Source organism: Saccopteryx bilineata, chromosome 3 (assembly GCF_036850765.1).
Source record: "Saccopteryx bilineata isolate mSacBil1 chromosome 3, mSacBil1_pri_phased_curated, whole genome shotgun sequence".
Taxonomy (NCBI): domain Eukaryota; kingdom Metazoa; phylum Chordata; class Mammalia; order Chiroptera; family Emballonuridae; genus Saccopteryx; species Saccopteryx bilineata.
Window position 1 is genome coordinate 248,813,184 of NC_089492.1, and position 21,756 is coordinate 248,834,939.

The 21,756-nt window shown below is 41.9% G+C and overlaps 1 protein-coding gene across 1 annotated transcript in view; it reads right to left on the minus strand.

The window, feature by feature from the left end:
* Positions 1-21,756, minus strand: part of SCP2 (sterol carrier protein 2) — a 146,201-nt gene that overhangs the window by 19,924 nt on the left and 104,521 nt on the right. The window contains exon 13 of the mRNA XM_066269172.1: positions 7,135-7,228. Coding sequence (XP_066125269.1) covers positions 7,135-7,228 — 94 coding nt within the window. The remainder of the gene's footprint in view (positions 1-7,134; positions 7,229-21,756) is intronic.

Genomic DNA, 21,756 nt, shown 5'->3' on the forward strand with positions numbered 1-21,756 from the left:
TGGGTTATTGCAAATATATATAAACTATATTAATATTTATTTATTTTGGAACTGACTATCTTTTGAGTTCTCTTACCATTTCTAAAAGTTTTTATTTCTCTTCTTTATTTTAGCCTTATATCCCCATAATAATTTATATATGAGTCTTCCTTTTGGTATCATATTATTAATTAATTCAGTGAGATGAGGGGAGGCAGAGAGATAGACTCCTGCATGCGCCTGACTGGGATCCACCTGTCAAGCCCACTAGGGGGCAGTGCTCTGCCCATCTGGGGTGTTGCTCTGTTGCTCGGCAACTGAGCTCTTCTCAGCACCTGAGGCAGAGGCCATGGCACCATCCTCAGAGACCGTGGTCAACTCACTCCAGTTAAGCCATTGCTACAGGGGAGAGACAGAGAGAGAGAGAGAGAGATGCAAGAAGGGAAGTGGTGGTGAAGCAGATAGGTGCTTCTCCTGTGCGCCCTGACCAGGAATCGAATTCAGAACATCCACACACCGGGCCGATGCTCTACCACTGAGCCAACCAGTCGGGGCTGTAATATTATCCTTTTTAACAAAGATTTTAAGTGTTTACTATGTTCAGACACTGTGATAAGTGCCTGAAATACTCAAATAATTATTATCCACAAGGAATTTACATAAGCTGACATCTGTTTCTATGTATGCAGAGAGCCTGGTCTAAGTGTTTTCTTTTTGTTGTGTTCTTTTTTTGTTTTATAACAATTTTATTGAGATATTATTTACATACCATAAAATTTACACTTTTAAAGTACAATTCAGTGGTATTTTAATATATTCCAAATTGTACAACCAACATAACTATCTAATTTTAGAATGTTCTTATCACTCCCCCCCAAAGAAACCCATATCCATTACCATCATTCCTCCACTCTTATTTTCCCCTCCTGCCTGGCAACTGCTGATCTACTTCTTGTCTCTGTGGATATGCTTATTCTGGACATTCCACATAAATGGAATCATACAATATATGGTCTTTTGTGATTGTTTTCTTTAAGTAAGCATAATGTGTCTAAGGTTCACCCAGGTTGAAGCATCTAACAATAATTCATTCCTTCCTATGGCCAACTAATATTCCATTGTATGGGTGTAGCACATTTTGTTTAGCCATTCATCAGTTGATAGTTATTTTTTCCTTTTTAGCTAGTATAAACAATATTGCTGTGGACATTTGTGTGTAAGTTTTATATGGACATAGGCTCTAATTTTTCTTAGGTATATATTTAGAAGTGAAACCTCTGAGTCATAAGAAGATGTCTAACTTTTTTTATTTTTTATTTTTTATTTACTGATTTTAGCCAGAGAGGAAGAGGGAGAGGGAAAGGGAGAGAGAGAGAGAGAGAGACAAGAACATCAATCCATTCCTGTATATGCCCTGACTGGGGATCGAACCAGCAACCTCTGGGCTTCAGGACAATGCTCTAACCAAAGGAGCTATCCAGCCAGGGCAGATGTCTAACTTTTTGAAGAACTACCATACTGCTTTCTAAGTGGCTACACACCATGTTACAATCCTACCAGCAATGAATGAAGGTTCCAATTTCTCTACATCTTCACCAACACCTTTTTCTGTGTGTGACAGAGAGAGAGACAGACAGAGAGAGGGACAGATAGGGACAGACAGACAGGAAGGGAGAGAGATGAGAAGCATCAATTCTTCGTTGCTGCATCTTAGTTGTTCATTGATTGCTTTGTCATGTGTGTCTTGATGGGCAGAGCAAGTGACCCCTTGTTCAAGTCAGCGACCTTGGGCTTCAAGCCAGCAATCTTTGGGCTCAAGCCAGAAACCCCACGCTTAAGCTGATGAGCCCCTGCTCAAGCCGGCGACCTCGGGGTCTTAAACTTGGGTCCTCTGTGTCCTAGTCCAACACTCTATCCACTGCACCACCTCCTGGTCAGGCCTCACAAACACTTTTACCTGTCTTTTTAGTCATCTTAGAGGGTGTGTCAATCTTTTTCTTATATAAAGATAACAAATCTGAATTTATTTAGAATCAACATAGGTCTTAGGACTCCAAAGAAGCTATTCTAAAAATATTTAGGTCTATTTATCACAACAGTCATGGAGGCATTCTTACAAGTGGGTATCCTGAAATGAACTACCAATATTTCCTAGTTATATTATATCAAGAAACCAAAATGACTGTCAGATTTTTTTGAAATGAAAAATAAATTCTCTTATTTTGGTTTCCTTTAAGATCTCACTCAAATTTTAAGTTAACTTTAGGGGGAAATTACTAACAACAATAATGATCTTTGCAGGGCTATAAACTTTTTAAGTTTTTTTTATATACATTTTTTCTTTAATCTTCCTAAAACCCTGTAAGTAGTTAGACAGGTTTGCTCACTGAGCAGAAAAAACAGTTAGGCTCACAGAGGTTAAGAACCCTTCAGACTATTCTCTATCCTGCTGCCAAATAATCCACTTAACATAATCTAACTCTTCCATAATCCACCTCACACTTTCAGGTTTGCATTTCCTTTTTTTTTTTTTTTGTATTTTTCTGAAGCTGGAAACGGGGAGAGACAGTCAGACAGTCTCCCGCATGTGCCCGACTGGGATCCACCCGGCACACCCACCAGGGGCAACACTCTGCCCCTCCAGGGCGTCGCTCTACTGCGACCAGAGCCACTCTAGCACCTGGGGCAGAGGCCAAGGAGCCATTCCCAGTGCCCGGGCCATCTTTGCTCCAATGGAGCCTCGCTGAGGGAGGGGAAGAGAGAGACAGAGAGGAAGGAGAGGAGGAGGGGTGGAGAAGCAAATGGGCGCTTCTCCTGTATGCCCTGGCCGGGAATCGAACCCGGGACTTCTGCACGCCAGGCCGACGCTCTACCACTGAGCCAACCGGCCAGGGCTTCAGGTTTGCATTTCTTAAATGGCTCCCCACACACTATAGGATGAAGTTTGTTTCCACATATTATTCAAGATTCTTCATGATCTTAAGGATCGTTATCTTCAGACACTTTTTAATCTTCCTCAGCCTCAGCCTTTATGTTCTCACAATACTGATCACTTTAAATTCCAGGAACATATGTGGCTCTGTGCCCTTGCTCCTGCCCTGTCCTGGGTCATTCACCTTCCTCCTGTTCTCCATTCCCATCCCCATCTCACCAGTTCAAGTCTCAGCTCACAAGCTAACTCTTCTGGGAAGGCTTTCCTGTCTCTGTTGGGATACTTCAATAGTCCTTTGCACATGCACCCAGGTTTCTTGTTAAAAAAAGCAGTTATTTTTTTCTGGGAAAATTTTTTTATTTCTTTCTCTCCACTAAACTCTGTTTCCTCAGGGCAGGGGCAGGGACTTATGGCTAGAAAGTTATACAACTAGAACTCAATCCTAAATTGGTTCAACTCCACATTCAGTGCTCTTTCCACTTGACCATAACATACTGCAAAGTAGACTATATCAATACTTCCAAACTTTAGACTATGAAAGCAGATTGTCACCGTAAATGAATTAAAACAAAGTTCAAGGTCTTCTACACATTCCTTAAAATATTTTATCCCTCAAGGTTCTATGGAGACAATCTAGAAGAGTGGGTTAAAAATGCTGGTATGTTGGGTAACCTAACAGCCAGGCTTTCTTTGGGGCCAGTGGTTCCTGAATGACTACTTCCAGGTGCATCCATGCCATCTGCTTGTACAATGCCTCAGGAATAGAGCCATGACAGACACCAACAAGTTAGAGCAAGAAAACACCAGCAAACATTTAGAAATTCTACCTACATACTTCGAGAGAAATTCCTCCCACCTCCTTAAGACAGGTGTATTAATTTTGCTCTTGCTGCTAAGTTTGAAAACCATCTGACCATCCCTCAAAATCACATCCTGTGGTCAATAAGACATTTTCATTTGAAGAGGGAGGGAGAGAGTTAAAAGAGGAAAGCAAATACACATTTGTTGCGAAACCGGAGGTCATTAATACTAAGAAAGTTCTAAGTGCCTCCTTACTGAAGAAAAGTACTTCTTTCTGAGTAGGTAAAAGGTTAAGGAGTAGGGCCTGTCGTAAACATAATCAGAACAAAAAATTAAGAGAATTCAAAGAAGGGCAATGGGGTATTGCTAACAAAGACAAAAGTGGAAATAAAATATCTTGCCAGGCTTCCTTTGCTAAGGCAGAAAATGCATGAATTGACAAAAGATTCCAAGACTTTCTTTCATTTTCTAGTCCTGCAAACATTTAGGAAACTGACAATCGTGGGAAGGAGAAAAGAAACAAGGGGACAAGGTCCATGCAAGTGAGGTTATGGAAGGATAAAAGAATTAAAATGGGAGCAAGAGGCATACATTTGCAAAGCTAAAAGAAGACTGAAATGAAAACAGCACTGCTTTGTTAGTCCCAGTAATGAAGTATTCAATGATTGACATCTAGCCATACCAAATACTCTCTAATTATTTTTATTTGATTTTTTTTTTAACAGAATAAAGTTCAAAAAAATGGGGCAACTTGGCAGAAGCAACTATACTATGGATTACTCTGTAGGCAAATATTGGTGGCATCCAAAAATTTTTTCAGACAGTCCAATTTCATTTTAGTGGATATTTGTAATGAAAAAAAATTAGTAAGATTATTAATTCCTACTAGATGGCAAAGATTGTTTTTAAAAAAAAACAGTCAACATAGCATGGAGAAGGTCTAAAAAAAAAAGTCACTCTCATGAATTACTATTAAATTTGTAAATTAGTGCCCTCTTTTTGGTGGATTGTATCAAAATGCAAAATATACATATCCAACTACCCCACAATTTTCCCTTTTAATTATTTATGTTACAGTAATCATGGCATTGAGTACTTATAGATGAGTACAAAATGAAATTTATTAAACCACTGTTTTACTGACAATATGTAAATACAACCCAACATTCACCATAGACTACCTAAATAGATTCTGGTACACACACATTCAAACTGGGACACACTGTCAAGAGGAAAAAGCATCCTGAAACCTGTATAACTTTATTAACCAATGTCACCCCAATAAATTAAATTAAAAAAAAGTTTTTAAACAGAAATTTAAAAAAAGAAGAAAAAGCAGGTTATATAATAAAAGGTAATCTCACACAGGTGTGTGAAAGGTCTGTAGCATGTGGGCCAACTGTCAGCCTGGCCCTTTCTACCTCAAAAAAGTTGTTGATCATTATAAAAATCCTAGAAATTCAGGGACCTCTGTCAAGACATGTTAGTCATATTTGCTGTTGTCCCCAATCCAATCATATTAGAGGTTAAGAAGTCCTTTGTGCTACAATAAGGGAGTTACAACATGCAAAATGTTTGCCTTCCCACACGGTGGCTCTAACATGAGTGAAACACAGAGCTCAAATGTTCCGAGTCCTTTTCTTTATTCAGCCCACTTTGAGCAGCTTAGTGATTAGATACGCAATTGGAACTGTGTGACTCAGGTTCTAACTACAGCTTGTTGGTCTCAAAATTGAAATCAATAATAAAATCCCAAGATGCCTTTAGGTCTGAAACAATGAACTAAATATCTCATTTTGCCTGAAAAAAATAACTCTCCTTTTGGAGAGCTACTATTAGATTACCTTAGTATGATTATTATCTATTGAAAACTAATTACTGTACATTAAAATAGATCTGCATATATAGTGTAATTTAAAAAACCCAACAGGTACTGCATAATTATATTTATGTAAAACTGTTGTTCATATACACAAAGAGATGTCTGAAAGAATGCCATCTGCCTGACCAGGCGGTAGCGCAGTGGATAGAATGTCAGACTGGGATGCCAAAGACCCAGGTTCGAGACCCCAAGGTCGCCAGCTTGAGTGCGGGCTCATCTGGTTTGAGCAAAAAGCTCACCAGCTTGGACCCAAGGTTGCTGGCTTGAGCAAGGGGTTACTCGGTCTGCTGAAGGCCCACAGTCAAGGCACATATGAGAACGCAATCAATGAACAATTAAGGTGTCACAGTGAGCAACAAAAAAACTAATGATTGATGCTTCTCATCTCTCCGTTCCTGTCTGTCTGTCCCTGTCTATCCCTCTCTCTCTGTCTCTGTAAAAAAAAAAAAAAAAAAAAAAAAAAGAATGCCATCCATTGTTAACATTTTAGTGAACTCTAACTTTTCAGGATATTTTATTTTATATTTTTGTAAGAGTTTATTTGAGCTAAATTGATGATATATACCAGAGAGCAAGATCTCAAATGCTCCCATTTCAGAAGATTTAAATTTTTTCTGTTTTATATGTTTCTATACAGTGGAATGTTTCAAAAATTAACAGCATTTTTACAACAACAGCAAAAAAAACAAATTAAAAACTACTTTGAAAAAATCAAGTACAAGAGATTTCTTTTTAAAAAGAGTTTGATGTCGGCCCAGCATGTGGAAGTCCCAGGTTTGATTCTCGGTCAGGGCACACAGGAGAAGTGCCCATCTGCTTCTCCACCCTTCCCCTTCTCCTTTCTTTCTGTCTCTCTCTTCCCCTCCCACAGCCAAGGCTCCATGGGAGCAAAGCTGGCCCAGGTGCTGAGGACGGCTCCACGGCCCCTGCCTCAGGTGCTAGAATGGCTCCACTGCAACTGAGCAACGCCCCAGATGGGCAGAGCATCGCCCCTTGGTGGCATGCCGGGTGGATTACAGTTGGGCGCATGCGGGAGTCTGTCTGGATGCTGTCCCCCACCCCCCAGGCTTCTCACTTCCGAAAAATACACACAAAAAAAAGTTTGGGTATTAGGTAGCTTTAAAGGCTGACTTTAAATGTTTTGAATGGTTCTATGTGAGCTCTTTTAAATTCAGAATAAAGTTACATAAAAATTAATTCAATCCCTTAACATATAAACTCTATCCATATTATTATCTCCCAGACAAAAGATGGAGAAAAAAGTGACAAGGGCTAGTCTTTCCTCTGAAGTTAAAATTTTAACAGCAATTTACTACAGTTCTTTATATAACTCAAACCTAGAGATTTGTACATCTCAGAAATGCAGCCACCAGAATTACAAAGAAACCATAATACACATTCAGATATCTAAAATACACTAACTATTGGACAATATCACATAAAATTTCAACTTGTACTACTTCATAGCAGCACCTGTAATCTATGTGCACTTCCTCTAGCCTCTGGGTTCCTGGTAGTATTTTATATAAATATTACTTACCTCTTCAAGCTTCTTTTCAATCTCCTTAAAGATAAGATTTGCCTTGAATCCTTCAACTGCAGAGCTGGTTGGAATAGCCTGAATTTGACGAGTTCTAAAAAATTGGGGAAAAGACTAAATTTCAACCATGGAGTCATACAGGTACTAGGTTTTTCAACATTTATGTAGTAGTAATTTTCAAAATCCCTAAAAACAAAGATGTTGTGATTCTTACCCAAATAAAATTGTTATTAAACCAGTAAAACAAGTTTTACTTCCTATTTATTCCCCAACAAATATGAGTGCTCACTGGGTGCGAGGTACTATCCTTGAAACTACGGCAAAGAACTCACCCTTGTGAAGCTTATATGCCAATGGGGAGAGTCAATGAACAAGCCCAAAACAACAACAAAAAACAACAAAGAATACAGTCATATGAAGAAAATAAGGCAAGTGAATGGGATATAGAGAAATATACTTATCTGTGTTGGGTGTTGTATTTTAGATAGCCTAATTATATAGCCCTCTCTGAGGAGGCGATACAGAAATTATGTCAATGAGCCAGCCACGTAAAGGTTTGGGTGGGGAAGCCAGTTCTGTAAAGAACTTGAGGTAGAAACTAGCTTGGCAGTTACAGAACTATAAAAAGGCCAGCGTGCCTGGAGCAGAGCTGAGTAGAAGGATCGAAGGTCACAGAAACACATAGGGCAGGGGTCCCCAAACTACGGCCCCCTGAGGCCATTTATCCGGCCCCGCCGCACTTCTGGAAGGGGCACCTCTTTCATTGGTGGTCAGTGAGAGGAGCATAGTTCCCATTGAAATACTGGTCAGTTTGTTGATTTAAATTTACTTGTTCTTTATTTTAAATATTGTATTTGTTCCTGTTTTGTTTTTTTACTTTAAAATAAGGTATGTGCAGTGTTCATAGGGATTTGGTCATAGTTTTTTTTTTTATAGTCCGGCCCTTCAACGGTCTGAGGGACAGTGAACTGGCCCCCTGTGTAAAAAGTTTGGGGACCCCTGACATAGGGTGTGGTAACAAGGGGCTTTATAGGTCATGATGAGGTGTCTGGTTTTTCTGTTTGTTTGTTTTGTTTGTTTTTTAACAGGGACAGAGAGAGAGTCAGAGAGAGGGATAGACAGGGACAGACAGACAGGAACAGAGAGAGATGAGAAGCATCAATCAGTTTTTCGTTGGGCATTGCAACACCTTAGTTGTTCATTGATTGCTTTCTCATATGTGCCTTGACTGTGGGCCTTCAGCAGACCGGGTAACCCCTTGCTCGAACCAGCGACCTTGGGTCCAAGCTGGTGAGCTTTTTGCTCAAGCCAGATGAGCCCGTGCTCAAGTTGGCGACCTCGGGGTCTCGAACTTGGGTCCTCCACATCCCAATCCGACGCTCTATCCACTGCGCCACCGCCTGGTCAGGCGAGGTGTCTGGTTTTATGTATAATAAGAACTGTGGAGTATAAACTGGAAAGTAGCATCGTCCAGTTTATATGTTTATAAAAATAAACCTGCTGCCAGCTAGTAAATGGACTATAAGGGGGCAAAGGAGGAGGCGGGGAGGCCGGAGAGCGCAACTACAGCAGTTCAGACAGGAGATGGTGGTAATTAGAACAGGGTTACAAGGAAGTGTGGAATAAGCAGAGGATGGACTTCAGATTCATGGTTTCCATGTGATACAAGGTGTGAATTTGTAGACAAAAAAAGAGATTTGATGAAAAGCAGCCTCACAGGGTCATTTGACCATAAATTCTTAAATGGGCAGGTCATGGTGGGTAGTCATGACCCAGGCATATAGCTTTTTAGCTAAAAGGTATATCTTTGCCTTAACCAAGCCCTGTCCGTTGTTTCTGTACATTGTTGATAACCGCCCTCAAGAAAGCACATAATCTTGCCTTGCTTTCTCCCACCTTCAGGTAATCTCCCTTACATTCCTTCCTTAATTTCAGTGCAGAAAAGAAACTGTGAGACTGTATTCTCCAGAGCATTTGAGTTCTTGCTCCCCGGCACATGTCATCTACGTTGGCTCAAATAACATCTTTTTAAAATTCTCTACAGATTTGGACATTTCTTATATTGACAGATTAACAACAATTTGCCTATTGGTTGTTTGATACTTAGGGAATCACTCTAGATAAATGGCCTCACGTGGCTTTATAGCCACAAAGGCTTGGGTTGGAACCCTAAAGGCTTCCTCCACTCACTAGCTATGATTATGAGCCAGAGACTTCCTCTCTATGCGCCTCTGGTGAGGAGGTAGGGTAGAAGGTGCGAGCCAGTGACTTTCCAGAATTAAATGGAATCCAGTGTGCAAAGCACCTACCAAAGATCCTGGCCCATGGTGGAAAATGATAGACATGACCATTACGGGCTCCAGAGCCCCAAGTGTTAGTTACAGACAGAAACTTGAAGGGTCTGACGAACACGAGGGCACCTCTGGATGTCAGGTGCTTTCTCTGACATACTGCAGCATGCTGGCGGTGGCCGGGACTGAGACTGCAACACCGGAAGGTACAGAAGGAGTCAAGAGGATAGCAGCTACTCGGTAAGCATTGTTTTCTTCCTTTTCCTTTTCTTTCTTTCTTTTTCTTTTCTTTTTCTCTTTCTCTCCTCCCCTCTCCTTCTGTCTCTCTTCCCACCCACCACACCCACTTCTCTTTTCTCTTCCTTTTCCTTCTTTCTATCATTTCATTAATATTATTTAATAGTAATAAGTCCTTGCTACATGCCAAACATTGTTCCAGGTACTAGGAGTATAAGACTAAACAAGTCAGCCTGACCTGTGGTGGCACAGTAGATAAAGCATCAACCTAGAATGCCAAGGTCGCCAGTTCAAAACCCAGGGCTTATCCAGTCAAGGCACATACGAGAAGCAATGAATTGATGCTTCCCACTCCTCCCCAACCCCTTCTCTCCCTTTTACTCTTCTCATTCTAAAATCAATAAGTAAAATCTTTAAAATAAAATAAAAAGGAGTAAAGCCTGACCAGGCAGTTGCACAGTGAATAGAGGGTCAGACTACGATGCAGAGGACCCAGGTTCGAGACCCTGAGGTCGCCGGCTTGAGCGTAGGCTTGCTGGCTTGAGAGTGGGATCAGAGACATGACCCCATGGTCGCTGGCTTGAGCCCAAAGGTCACTTGCTTGAAGCCCAAGGTTGCTGGCTTGAGCCCAAGATTGCTGGCTTGAGTAAGGGGTCACTTGCTCTGCTTTAGCCCCCCACCCCACCCCCAGTCAAGGCACATATGAGAAAGCAATCAATGAACAACTAAGGAGCCACAACAAAGAATTGAGAATTGAGGCTTTTCATCTCTCTCCCTTCCTGTCTGTCCCTATCTCTGTCCCTCTCTCTGTCTCTGTCACAAAATAAAAAGGGAGTAAAAAGTCAGTCTCTTCACTGAGTTTACATTTTTAGTGGAGAATAAAAGGAAGTAAAATAGACAAAATAATTGCAAGTATCAGAAAGCAAACAAAAAGAGGAAGACCCGCCAAGGCTCCATTGGAGCAAAGCTGGCCCAGGCACTGAGGATGGCTCCATGGCCTCCAGCTCAGGCGCTGGAATGGCTCCAGTTGCAACAAAGCAATGGCCCAGAGGGGCTGAGCATCGCCCCCTGGTGGGCAGGCTGGGTGGATCCCTGTCAGGCACATGTGGGAGTCTGACTGCCTCCCCGCTTCTCACTTCGGAAAAAGACCAAAAAAAAAAAAAAAAGAGGAAGACCCTAATTTAGGTAGGACAATCAAGGAATGACATCTTTGAGAATATGAATTTAAGCTAAGAGCAATTAAAGAAACAAAAGGAGTTAGTAACTCAAGGAGGAAACTGCCAAGTCCATAAGAAAAGAGTTTGGTATGTTCAAAAAAAGTAAAACACAACCGGTGTCACCAGAGCACGGTAAGTGGTGGGGGGCGATATGAAATGAAATTGGAGAACCAGGCAGGGACACCAGATGATTCACACCAAAGCAAAAAATCTGGGAAGCCAAGAAAATGATTAAATATGGAAGCGAAATAGTTTGATTTGTGATTATTCTTACAACAGTATGCAGAATGGACTGGGGAGGAAGGTACAAGAACAGAAGTGGGGGGGCAGAAGGCTGCTAGAGTAGTCCAAATGAGTAGTGATGGTGGTCTGGACTACAGTGGGGGCAGTCTGCCAGTGGAGATGGAGAGAAGGTGGTGGATTCAAAATAAATTTTGGAGATAGAATCCAGAGAGAATGAGGGAGATCTACGTGGGCGGGGAACAGGCCAGACCGATTCAAGGATGGCAATGCCATTTATTGACAAAAGGAAGAGTACACTGGGAATAAAGGGGATCAAGCTCCTCCATTTTAGACACAGGAAGTATGAGATGTTTCTCAGACAAGAAGGCAGCTGGATATGAGAGTCTGGAGCCCAGAGGAGAGATTCAAGCTGGAGATAAAGTGGAGATAATCATCAGCATAATGAATGTATTAAAATCCATGGGAACTGGCCCTGGCCGGTTGGTTCGGTGGTAGAGCGTTGGCCTGGCGTGTGGAAGTCCCGGGTTCAATTCCCGGCCAGGGCACACAGGAGAGGCGCCCATCTGCTTCTCCACCCCTCCCCCTCTCCTTCCTCTCTGTCTCTCTCTTCCCCTCCTGCAGCCGAGGCTCCACTGGAGCAAAAGATGGCCCGGGCACTGAGGATGGCTCCTTGGCCTCTGCCCCAGGCGCTAGAGTGGCTCTGGTCGCGGCAGAGCGATGCCCCGGATGGGCAGAGCATCGCCCCCTGGTGGGCGTCAGACATGCGAGAGTCTGTCTGACTGCCTCCCCGTTTCCAGCTTCAGGGAAAAAAAAAAAACAAAAAAAAACATGGGAACTGATAAGCTCACCTTGAGAGAAAAATAGAGAAAAGGCCAGCCCAGGACAACACCCTATGCCACTCCACTCTTTAGAGACTGGGAGAGACAGGGAGCCAGCGGTGATGCAAGGAAAAACCAGTGGAGCATGTTATTACACAGGTGAGGGGCAGAAAGAACCTGGAGGGAGGAGCACGCTATGCCAAGGACCTTCCAGATTTGGCAACATGGAGAGTACCAGGTGACTGTGACAAAAGCAATTTTAAGGAAGTGGTGAAAGGTAGAAGTCATATTATAGTGAATTAAAGAGGGAACGGGGAAGGAAAGAAGACGGTGTGGCTCTTTTGAGACATTACTTTTAGGGGAACAGTGAAATGGAATGGTCTCTGGAGAGGAGTATAGTAATGTCAAGAAAAGTTTGTCTTTGTTTTAAGATTAACATACTGAGCATGTTGCCTGATGATGGTAATGAATTAGGGGAAAGCAGATACAAAGAGAGAAAGCTTGAGAAGGTGACAGTGGCTGAGGCCTAGCAACTTAGGGAAATCCGATCTGATGGATGTGGGCCTAGATAGAGTTACAGGTCTTGGGAGGGAAGATGAGAGTTTGGATGTGTGTGTGTGTGTGTGTGTGTGTGTGTGTGTGTGTGTGTATTCTTCCAAAATTAGAAGCTTAGAAGCAGGGAAGCAGACTTCCGCATGCGCCCCACAGGGATCCACCGGCATGCCCACCAGGGGGCGATGCTCTACACATCTGGGGTGTTGCTCCATGCAGCCAGAGCCATTCTAGTGTCTGAGGCAGAGGCCACAGAGCCATCCTTAGCGCCCGGGCCAACTTTGCTCCAATGGAGCCTTGGCTGTGGGAGGGGAAAAGAGAGATAGAGAGAAAGGAGAGGGGGAGGGTGGAGCAGATGGGTGCCTCTCCTGTGTGCCCTGGCCGGGAATCGAACTCGGGACATCCCCATGCAGGGCCGACGCTCTACCGCTGAGCCAACCGGCCAGGACCAAGAGTTTGGATCTTATGGTGTCTGATTTTTCAACAAAGTTATTGGTTGAGAACGAGGATAAAAGGGTGGGTACAGGAAGTCTAAGAAGCTGAAAGTGAGTCTGGCAGAAGAATAATATTAACATCAGGACAAGGCAGGGAACTAACGTTCCTGCCACGCTGGAATGTGTGCAGCTCGCAGAGCGCATGCTGGCACTTCAGCTTCCACGCCTTCGCCAGTGCGGCTCCCTGTGTCTGGACTGCTTCTGTCTTAACAAACTTCATTTACCCAGGCCAAGAAACTCCTTTTTCTGGGAAACCCTACTAAATGTCAGCTTCTTAAAAGCAGAGACCACATCTTTAAAATACAAAATCTTTAAGCCTGACCTGTGGTGGTGCAGTGGACAAAGCATCAACCTGAAACGCTGAGGCTGCTGGTTCGAAACCCTGGGCTTGCCTGGTCAAGGCACATATGAGAGTTGATGCTTCCTGCTCCCCCTACCTTCTCCCTCCCCTCTGCCTCTCTAAAATAAATAAAGAAATGAACAAAACAACAAGCAAACCAAAATCTTTATATCCCTAGTTCTCAGCACACAACAGGTATTCAGTAAATGGAACAGAAATTACAGTGAATTCCCTCTTACTTAATTCTAATTTTTTTCCTGTTTCCCTTGGAACAGAATTATCTGTGGTCACCATCTTCCCTGTCAAGAGTCTGAATGAACAACCTAAAATCAAGTGGCCACAACTAGTCCTCCACAGGCCCATCTTATCTCATTAATTCAGCTCTCCAACTTTTCATCCTCATGTGCCCTTCTCCAACTTGCCACTTCTTAACTGTACATGATAAAATAATAATTGATACGAGCAGCACTTTTCAGTGTACAAAACATCTTGATTCTCTGTGGAGCAGAGTCCAGACAAGTTTCCACAGGTCACAGATATCTCTTTATCTTGCTTGCTTTGAAAAGCTCATCAAGCTAACAATTAACCAACTTTCTGTCATCCAGATTAGGAAAAAAGTTAATATATAAAACATTTTATCAATATTTTCTGAAAATCCCTCAAACCTTACAATTTATTTGACATGTGCCCTAGTCTAGAGAATCTGAATGTAACAACTTAAGTAAACTCAGAAAAGAGATTCCTCATATCACAGAAGGATGCTCATCATGATTGCATTATATACAAAGTTCTTTTAACAGAAACTAAATTCTGATTTTTTAAAAATCTGGTTTATACACAAGTTTCCTGAAATAAATATAGTACATGGATGGGACTATAAAGATTATTTGTGTATGAATTCCCTCTAAGCATCCTGAAAATTTTCAATCTAAGGCCTAGAATTGGGCACGGCTTCAACAATGTCAAAGATCAGAAGCACCAAGTAGCCAACAATACAGGAACTCTGAACTCATATGAAGGTTAGAATCTTAATTGCTACCACTCAAAACTCTCTTTAGATAAGTTGTTTTAATTCTGACCATGACTCTCCTCAGCTGTAAAGAAGGTGTAGGACCTACCTTTGGGGCTTTTATGAAGATTAAATAAAGAAGTACATGTGAAGCACCTAGCAAGGTCCTGGCACACACTAGGCCCTCAAAAAGTGGTTAAAAGAACCATTACAATTGAAAAATAAAAAGACAAATAACCCAATTCTTAAATGGCTGAAAGATCTGAATAGGTATTTCTCCAAAGATATACAAATGGCCAATAAGCACACAACCCGATGCTCCACATCAGTAGTCACTAGGGGAATGCAAATCAAACCCACAATGGGACCACTCTGCACCCACTAGCAGCTAAAATTAAAAAGGCAGATAATAGCAAGTGTTAGTGAGGATGTGGAGAAACTGGAACCCTCATAATAAAATATTACTCAGCTATAAAAGGGAATGAAGTACAGGCATGCCACACTTCATCGCACTGTGCTTTACTGCCTTTCACAGATAACTGCGGTTTTTTCCAGGCTGAAGGTCTGGCCACCCTGTGTCAAGCAAGTCTACTGGCACCACTTTCACAACAGCCTCTGTTCACTTCCTGTCTCTATGTCACATTTTGATAATTCTCACAATATGTCAAACTTTTTTATTATTATTATTATCTTTGTTATGGTGATCTATTGTCAGTGATCTTTGATGTTACTACTGTGATTGTTTTGGGGCAACATGAACTACACCCATATAAGACAGTGAACTTAATCAATAAATGCTGTGTCTGTTCTGACTCTCCCACTAACCTGGCATTCTCCTGTCTCTCTCCCTCTCCGTGAGCCTCTCTAGTCCCTGAGACACACAATAGTGAAATTAGGCCAGTTAATAATGCTACGATGAAAACATAATAATAATAAAATAAAATAAAAAAATAATGCTACGATGGCCTGTACATGTTCAAGTGAAAGGAAGAATCACACATCTCTCACTTTAAAACAAAAGATAGAAATAATTAAGCTTAGTAAGGCAGGCCTGTTGAAAGCCAGGACAGGCTGAAAACTTGGCCTCTTGTGCCACATAGCCAACTTGGGAATGCATAGGAAAAGATATCGAAGGAAATTAAAAGCGCCACTCCAGCCTGACCAGGCGGTGGTGCAGTGGATAGAGCGTCGGACTGGGATGCGGAAAGACCCAGGTTCAAGACCCCGAGGTTGCCAGCTTAAGCTCGGGCTCATCTGGTATGAGCAAAGCTCACCTGGTTTGAGCAAAGCTCACCAGCTTGGACCCAAGGTCACTGGCTCAAACTCGGTCTGCTGTAGCCCCACGATCAAGGCACATATGAGAAAGCAATCAATGAACAACTAAGGTGTCGCAACGAAAAACTGATGATTGATGCTTCTCATCTCTCTCCATTCCTGTCTGTCTGTCCCTATCTATCCCTCTCTCTGACTCTGTCTCTTTAATAAAAAACAAAAAAAAAACAAAAAAAAAGGCACCACTCCATGAACATACGAATAATAAGAAAGTGAAATAGGCTTATTGCCGATATAGAGGAAGTTTTAGTGGGCTGGATAGATCAAACCAGCCGCAACATTCCTTTAAGCCAGGGGTCCCCAAACTATGGCCCACCAGCAGCATGAAGCCCCCTGAGGCCATTTATCCGGCCCCCACCGCACTTCCGGAAGGGGCACTTCTTTCATTGGTGGTCAGTGAGAGGAGCATAGTTCCCATTGAAATACTGGTCAATTTGTTGATTTAAATTTACTTGTTCTTTATTTTAAATATTGTATTTGTTCCCGTTTTGTTTTTTTACTTTAAAATAAGATATGTGCAGTGTGCATAGGGATTTGTTCATAGTTTTTTTTATAGTCCGGCCCTCCAATGGTCTGAGTGACAGTGAACTGGCCCCCTGTGTAAAAAGTTTGGGGACCCCTGCTTTAAGCCAAAGCCTAATCCAGAGCAAGGCCCCAACTCTTCAATTATACGAAGACCAAGAGAGGTGAGGAAGCTGCAGAAAATAATTGGAAGAGGTGAAGGGGGTAGGGGAGGGTATTATGAGGATACAGGGGGGATAAATGGTGATGGAGGGAGACTTGACTTGGGGTGGTGAACATAATACAATAATATACAGATGATATAGAAATGTACACCTTAAACCTATATAATTTTATTAACCAATGTCACCCCAATAAATGCAATTTAAAAAGTTGGAAGTTAGCAGAAGTGGTTCATGAGATTTAAGGAAAGAAGCCACCTCCATAACATAAAAGTACAAGCTGAAGCAGCAAATGCTGATGTAGAAGATCCAACAAGTTATCTAGGAGCTAAGCTAATTAATGAAGGTGGCTGCACTAAATAACAACAGATTTCAATGTAGATAAATAAGCCTTATATTAGAAGATGCCATCTAGGACCTACATAGCTAGAAAGGAGTAAATACCTGGCTTCAAAGCTTCAAAGAACAGGCTGACGCTCTTGTTAGAAACCAATGCAGCTAGTGACTTTAAGTTGAAGCCAATGGTCATTTACCATTCCAAACATCCTAGAGCCCTTAAGAATTACATATGCTACATCTACTCTGTGTTCTGTAATGGAACAACAAAGTCTGGATGACAGCACATCTGTTTGCAACATGATTTACTGAATATTTTAAGCCCACTGTTAAGACATAAACAATTCCTTTCAAAATACACTGCTCACAAAAACTAGGGGATATTTTATTGCTTCATATTCATTTTTGAAATATCCCAATTTTTATGAGCAGTAATATACTGCTCATTAACAATACAAGTACATTACTGCTCATTAACAATACAAGAGCTCTAATGGAAATGTACAATAAGATTAATGTTTTCATGCCTGCTAACACACATCCATTCTGTAGCTCATGGATAAAAAAGCAATTTTGACTTTCAAGTCTTATTATTTAAGAAATACATTCTGTAAGGTTATAGCTGGCATAGTGATTCCTCTAATGGTTCTGGGCAAAGGAAATTGAAAACCCTCTAGAAAGGATTCACCATTCTAGATGCCATTAAGAACATTCGTGATTTATGAAAACAGGTCAAAATATCTATATTAACAGGAGTTTGGAAGAAGTTGATTACAACCCTTGTGGATGACTTTAAGGGATTCACGAGTTCAGTGGAGCAAGTAACTGTACATGTGGTGGAAACAGCAAGAGACCTAGAATTAGTAGTAGAATCTGGCCCTGACCAGATAAGCTCTGTTAGTTAGAATGTTCTCCCAACACACCAACGTTACGGGTTCAATCCCCAGTCAGGGCAAACACATACAAGAATCAACCAATGAATGCATAAAATAAGTGGAACAACAAATCAATCTCTCTCTTTCAAAAATTAATCAATAATTTTTTTTTTAAAGTGGAGCTTCAGCTGAAGGTGTATCTGAATTGTTGCAATCTCGTGATAAAACTTAAATGTATGAGATGTTGATTCTTATGGTTGAGCAAAGAAAATGGTTTCTTAAAATGGAATCTATACCTGGTGAAGATTCTGTGAAAACTGTTGAAACGACAACAAAGGATTTAGAATATCACATAAACTTAGACAATAATAAAGCAGCACGGTTTAAGAGGACTGACTCCAGCTTTGAAAGAAGTTCTACTCTGGATAAAATGCTATCAAACAGCATCACATGCTACAAATTATTTATGAAATGAAAAGTCAGTCTATGTGGCAAATCTTACTGTTGTCTTTTTTTTTTTGTATTTTTCTGAAGTAAGAGGCAGGGAGGCAGAGAGACAGACTCCTGCATGCACCCAACCAGGATCCACCCGGCATACCCACGAGGGGGTGATGCTCTGCTCATCTGGGGCGTTGCTCCGTTGCCTGAGGCGGAGGCCCTGGAGCCATCCTCAGTGCCCAGGCCAACTTTGTTCCAATAGAGCCTTGGCTGTGGGAGGGGAAGAGAGAGACAGAGAGGAAGGAGAGGAGGAAGGGTGGAAAAGCAGATATGTGCTTCTCCTGTGTGCCCTGGTCAGGAATCGAACCTGGGACCTCCACACGCTGAGCCGAAGCTCTACCACTGAGCCAACCAGCCAGGCCCATTGTTGTCTTCTTTTAAGAAATTGCCACAGCCACCAATCTTCAGCACCCCACCTTGACCAGTCAGCAGCCATCACCACTGAGTCAACACCTTACTCTAGCAAAAAGATTACAACTTCCTGAAGGCTCAGATGGTAGTGGGTTGTTTTTTTTTTAGCAGAAAAGGATTTTTTAAATTAAGGTATGTACATTTTTAGACATAATGCTATTGCACATTTAATAGACTACAGAATAGAGTATTTTAAATTAAGGTATGTACATTGTTTCTTAGACACAATGCTATTATACACTTACTATACTACAGTATAGTGTAAACATAACTATATGCACTGAGGAACGAAACAATTTGTGTGCTTGCTTTGTTGTGATATTCACTTTATTGTGCAGGTCAGGAACTGAACCCACAATATCTATGATGTATACCTGTACTACATTCATTCCTATAACATGGATGAACCTTGAATACATTATGCTAAACAAAAGATTGTATATTATATTATTTCGTTTCCATGAAATGTCCAGAATAGGCAAACCCATAGAGAGAGAAAGATCAGTGGTTGCCAGAGCCTATGGGACAGGGATGAGGAAGTAACCACTAATGAGTACCTGGTTTCTTTCTGGGGTGATGAAAATGTTCTAAAATTGATTGTGGTAATAATTGCACAACTCTGTGATACACTAAAAACCACTGAATGTACCCTTAAAATGGATAAATTGTGTGGCACATAAATTATGTCTCAATAAAACTTAAAAAATGTTTAAAGTAGTTGCTATTATTCTTAATATTTAGAAAGAATATAGAATCCTACATTTTAATCACATCTCCATCTCTAAATCGCAAGTTTTACCAGTAATCAGTTTGTTCTAATTAGAAATGATTGTGCAATGCACATAAGGTCTAGGGAGTAAGGTTCATTTGCAATCAGGAACTCCCCTTGACCTCAGAGCAGGCACATGATCCCATCACAAACAGAAATCTAGCCCAAAGAGCCAAACTGGAGGCTTCAATGAATTAGATATTATTCCCATTCTGAACTAAAAATTAAAGTTCATTTTTTTCCCAAACCCCTAAATGATATTTATAATTTAATAATAAAACTATATTCAACCATTTGACCAGTAACAAAAAGCAGAGTAATAAAAAAGAAGAAAAATGCATGGAAAGATCAGAAGTCAGCAGTTAATTGAGCAACTACAATGCACGGCAGGTATTTTTTGTCAGTTATCTAATCCCTGAAGTAAATATTTTCACTCTTTTGTAACTGAGGAAAAGGTTAAGTCAATATGACCAAAGCAATTACTGTGAAAGAAAGTTGATAGGGTGCTCTTTCCACTAATCAACAATGCCTTTCTGATAAATTCCAGTCTATAAAAAATTTAAAAAGATATTGCAGACAGGTGACATTTAAGTAGTTTTATAATTTCTTCATTCTAACTGCTAACTGGTGGCTACATTACTATGAAGACATATAAATCACATGAGATTTTTGTATGTAGTCCTTAAATATCTCTTTTAAAATGAAACTAAAATTGCACGCGTGTGTGTGTCCACTGTGTACCTGAGAAGGCCCACAACTAGTAAAAACAGGCACTTAGCTAGCAGCTACACTGTGGTTTCAAAATACCATCCTCCACTAAAGAGAACCAGGGCTCCTTGGAGAAATGGCTGATCCTAGGGCTTGGGCACAGAAGGAGCTTGGAGTATCTTTTTGAGCTAGTATGTATTAAAAGGACTCATGAACCAATATGAGTCAACTAGAAGGAACTCTCACTGGCCAAAGCAGGGGCATTTCAAGTATCAAAAGTAATAATAATAATGGGCCCTGGCCGGTTGGCTCAGTGGTAGAGCATCGGCCTGGCATGCAGAAGTCCCAGGTTCAATTCCCGGCCAGGGCACACAGGAGAGGTGCCCATCTGCTTCTCCACCCCTCCCCCCCTCCTTCCTCTCTGTCTCTCTCTTCCCCTCCTGCAGCCAAGGCTCCATTGGAGCGGAGATGGCCTGGGTGCTGAGGATGGCTCTGTGGCCTCTGCCTCAGGCACTTAAAATGGCTCTGGTCACAATGGAGTGACGCTCCGGATGGGCAGAGTGTCGCCCCCTGGTGGGTGTGCCAGGTGGATCCCAGTAGGGCACATGTGGGAGTCTGTCTGACTGCCTCCCCGTTTCCAGCTTCAGAAAAATGCAAAAAGAAAAAAAAAAAGTAATAATAATGGATTATAACCCACTGAATGGAATAAGAATTCATGAGTTCATACTGATGTAACTATCAATATATAAATATAGATTGAAATAAAATTTAAATGGGGGAGAAGAGAAACTCTTCCTTACAGCAGAAAGCTGTAACAAATGATGACATTAAAAAAAATCATCAGGCCCTGGCCGGTTGGCTCAGAGGTAGAGCGTCGGCCTGGCGTGCGGGGGACCGGGGTTCGATTCCTGGCCAGGGCACATAGGAGAAGCGCCCATTTGCTTCTCCACCCCCCCTCCTTCCTCTCTGTCTCTCTCTTCCCCTCCCGCAGCCAAGGCTCCATTGGAGCAAGGATGGCCCAGGCGCTGGGGATGGCTCCTTGGCCTCTGCCCCAGGCGCTGGAGTGGCTCTGGTTGCAGCAGAGCGACGCCCTGGAGGGGCAGAGCATCGCCCCCTGGTGAGCAGAGCATCGCCCCTGGTGTGCGTGCCGGGTGGATCCCAGTCGGGCGCATGCAGGAGTCTGTCTGGCTGTCTCTCCCCGTTTCCAGCTTTAAAAAAAAAAAAAAATCATCAATGGATGATAAAATGAATGAGTAATAGGCAAAATTTGAGGAAGAGGATATTTATACAATCTCAAGCACGGCAACACAAATTGCTTATGAACTACAAAACAAAAAACCAGTAACTTTTCAGAGAAAAATACCGTAGATACCTTAACCAAAAGAACGAAGATAAAAATCACCAACATGGGCCTGACCAGGCAGTGGAGTAGTGGATAGAGCATCGGACTGGGATGCAGAAGACCCAGGTTTAAAACCCAAGGTCGCCAGCTTGAGCGCAGGCTCATCTGGTTTAAACAAGGCTCACCAGCTTGAGCCCAAGGTCGCAGGCTTGAGGAAGGGGTCACTCAGTCTGTTGTAGCCCCACAGTCAAGGCACATATGAGAAAACAATCAATGAATAACTAAGGTACTGCAACAAAGAATTGATGCTTCTCATCTCTCTCCCTTCCTGTCTGTCCCTATCTGTCCCTCTGTCTGTCACAAAACAAAACAAAACAAAAAAAAATCATCAACATGGAACAACCAGCACCATGTGCCTCTAGATATGATACTCTACAAAGGACACAACATCAGTGGTATTCCTGCAA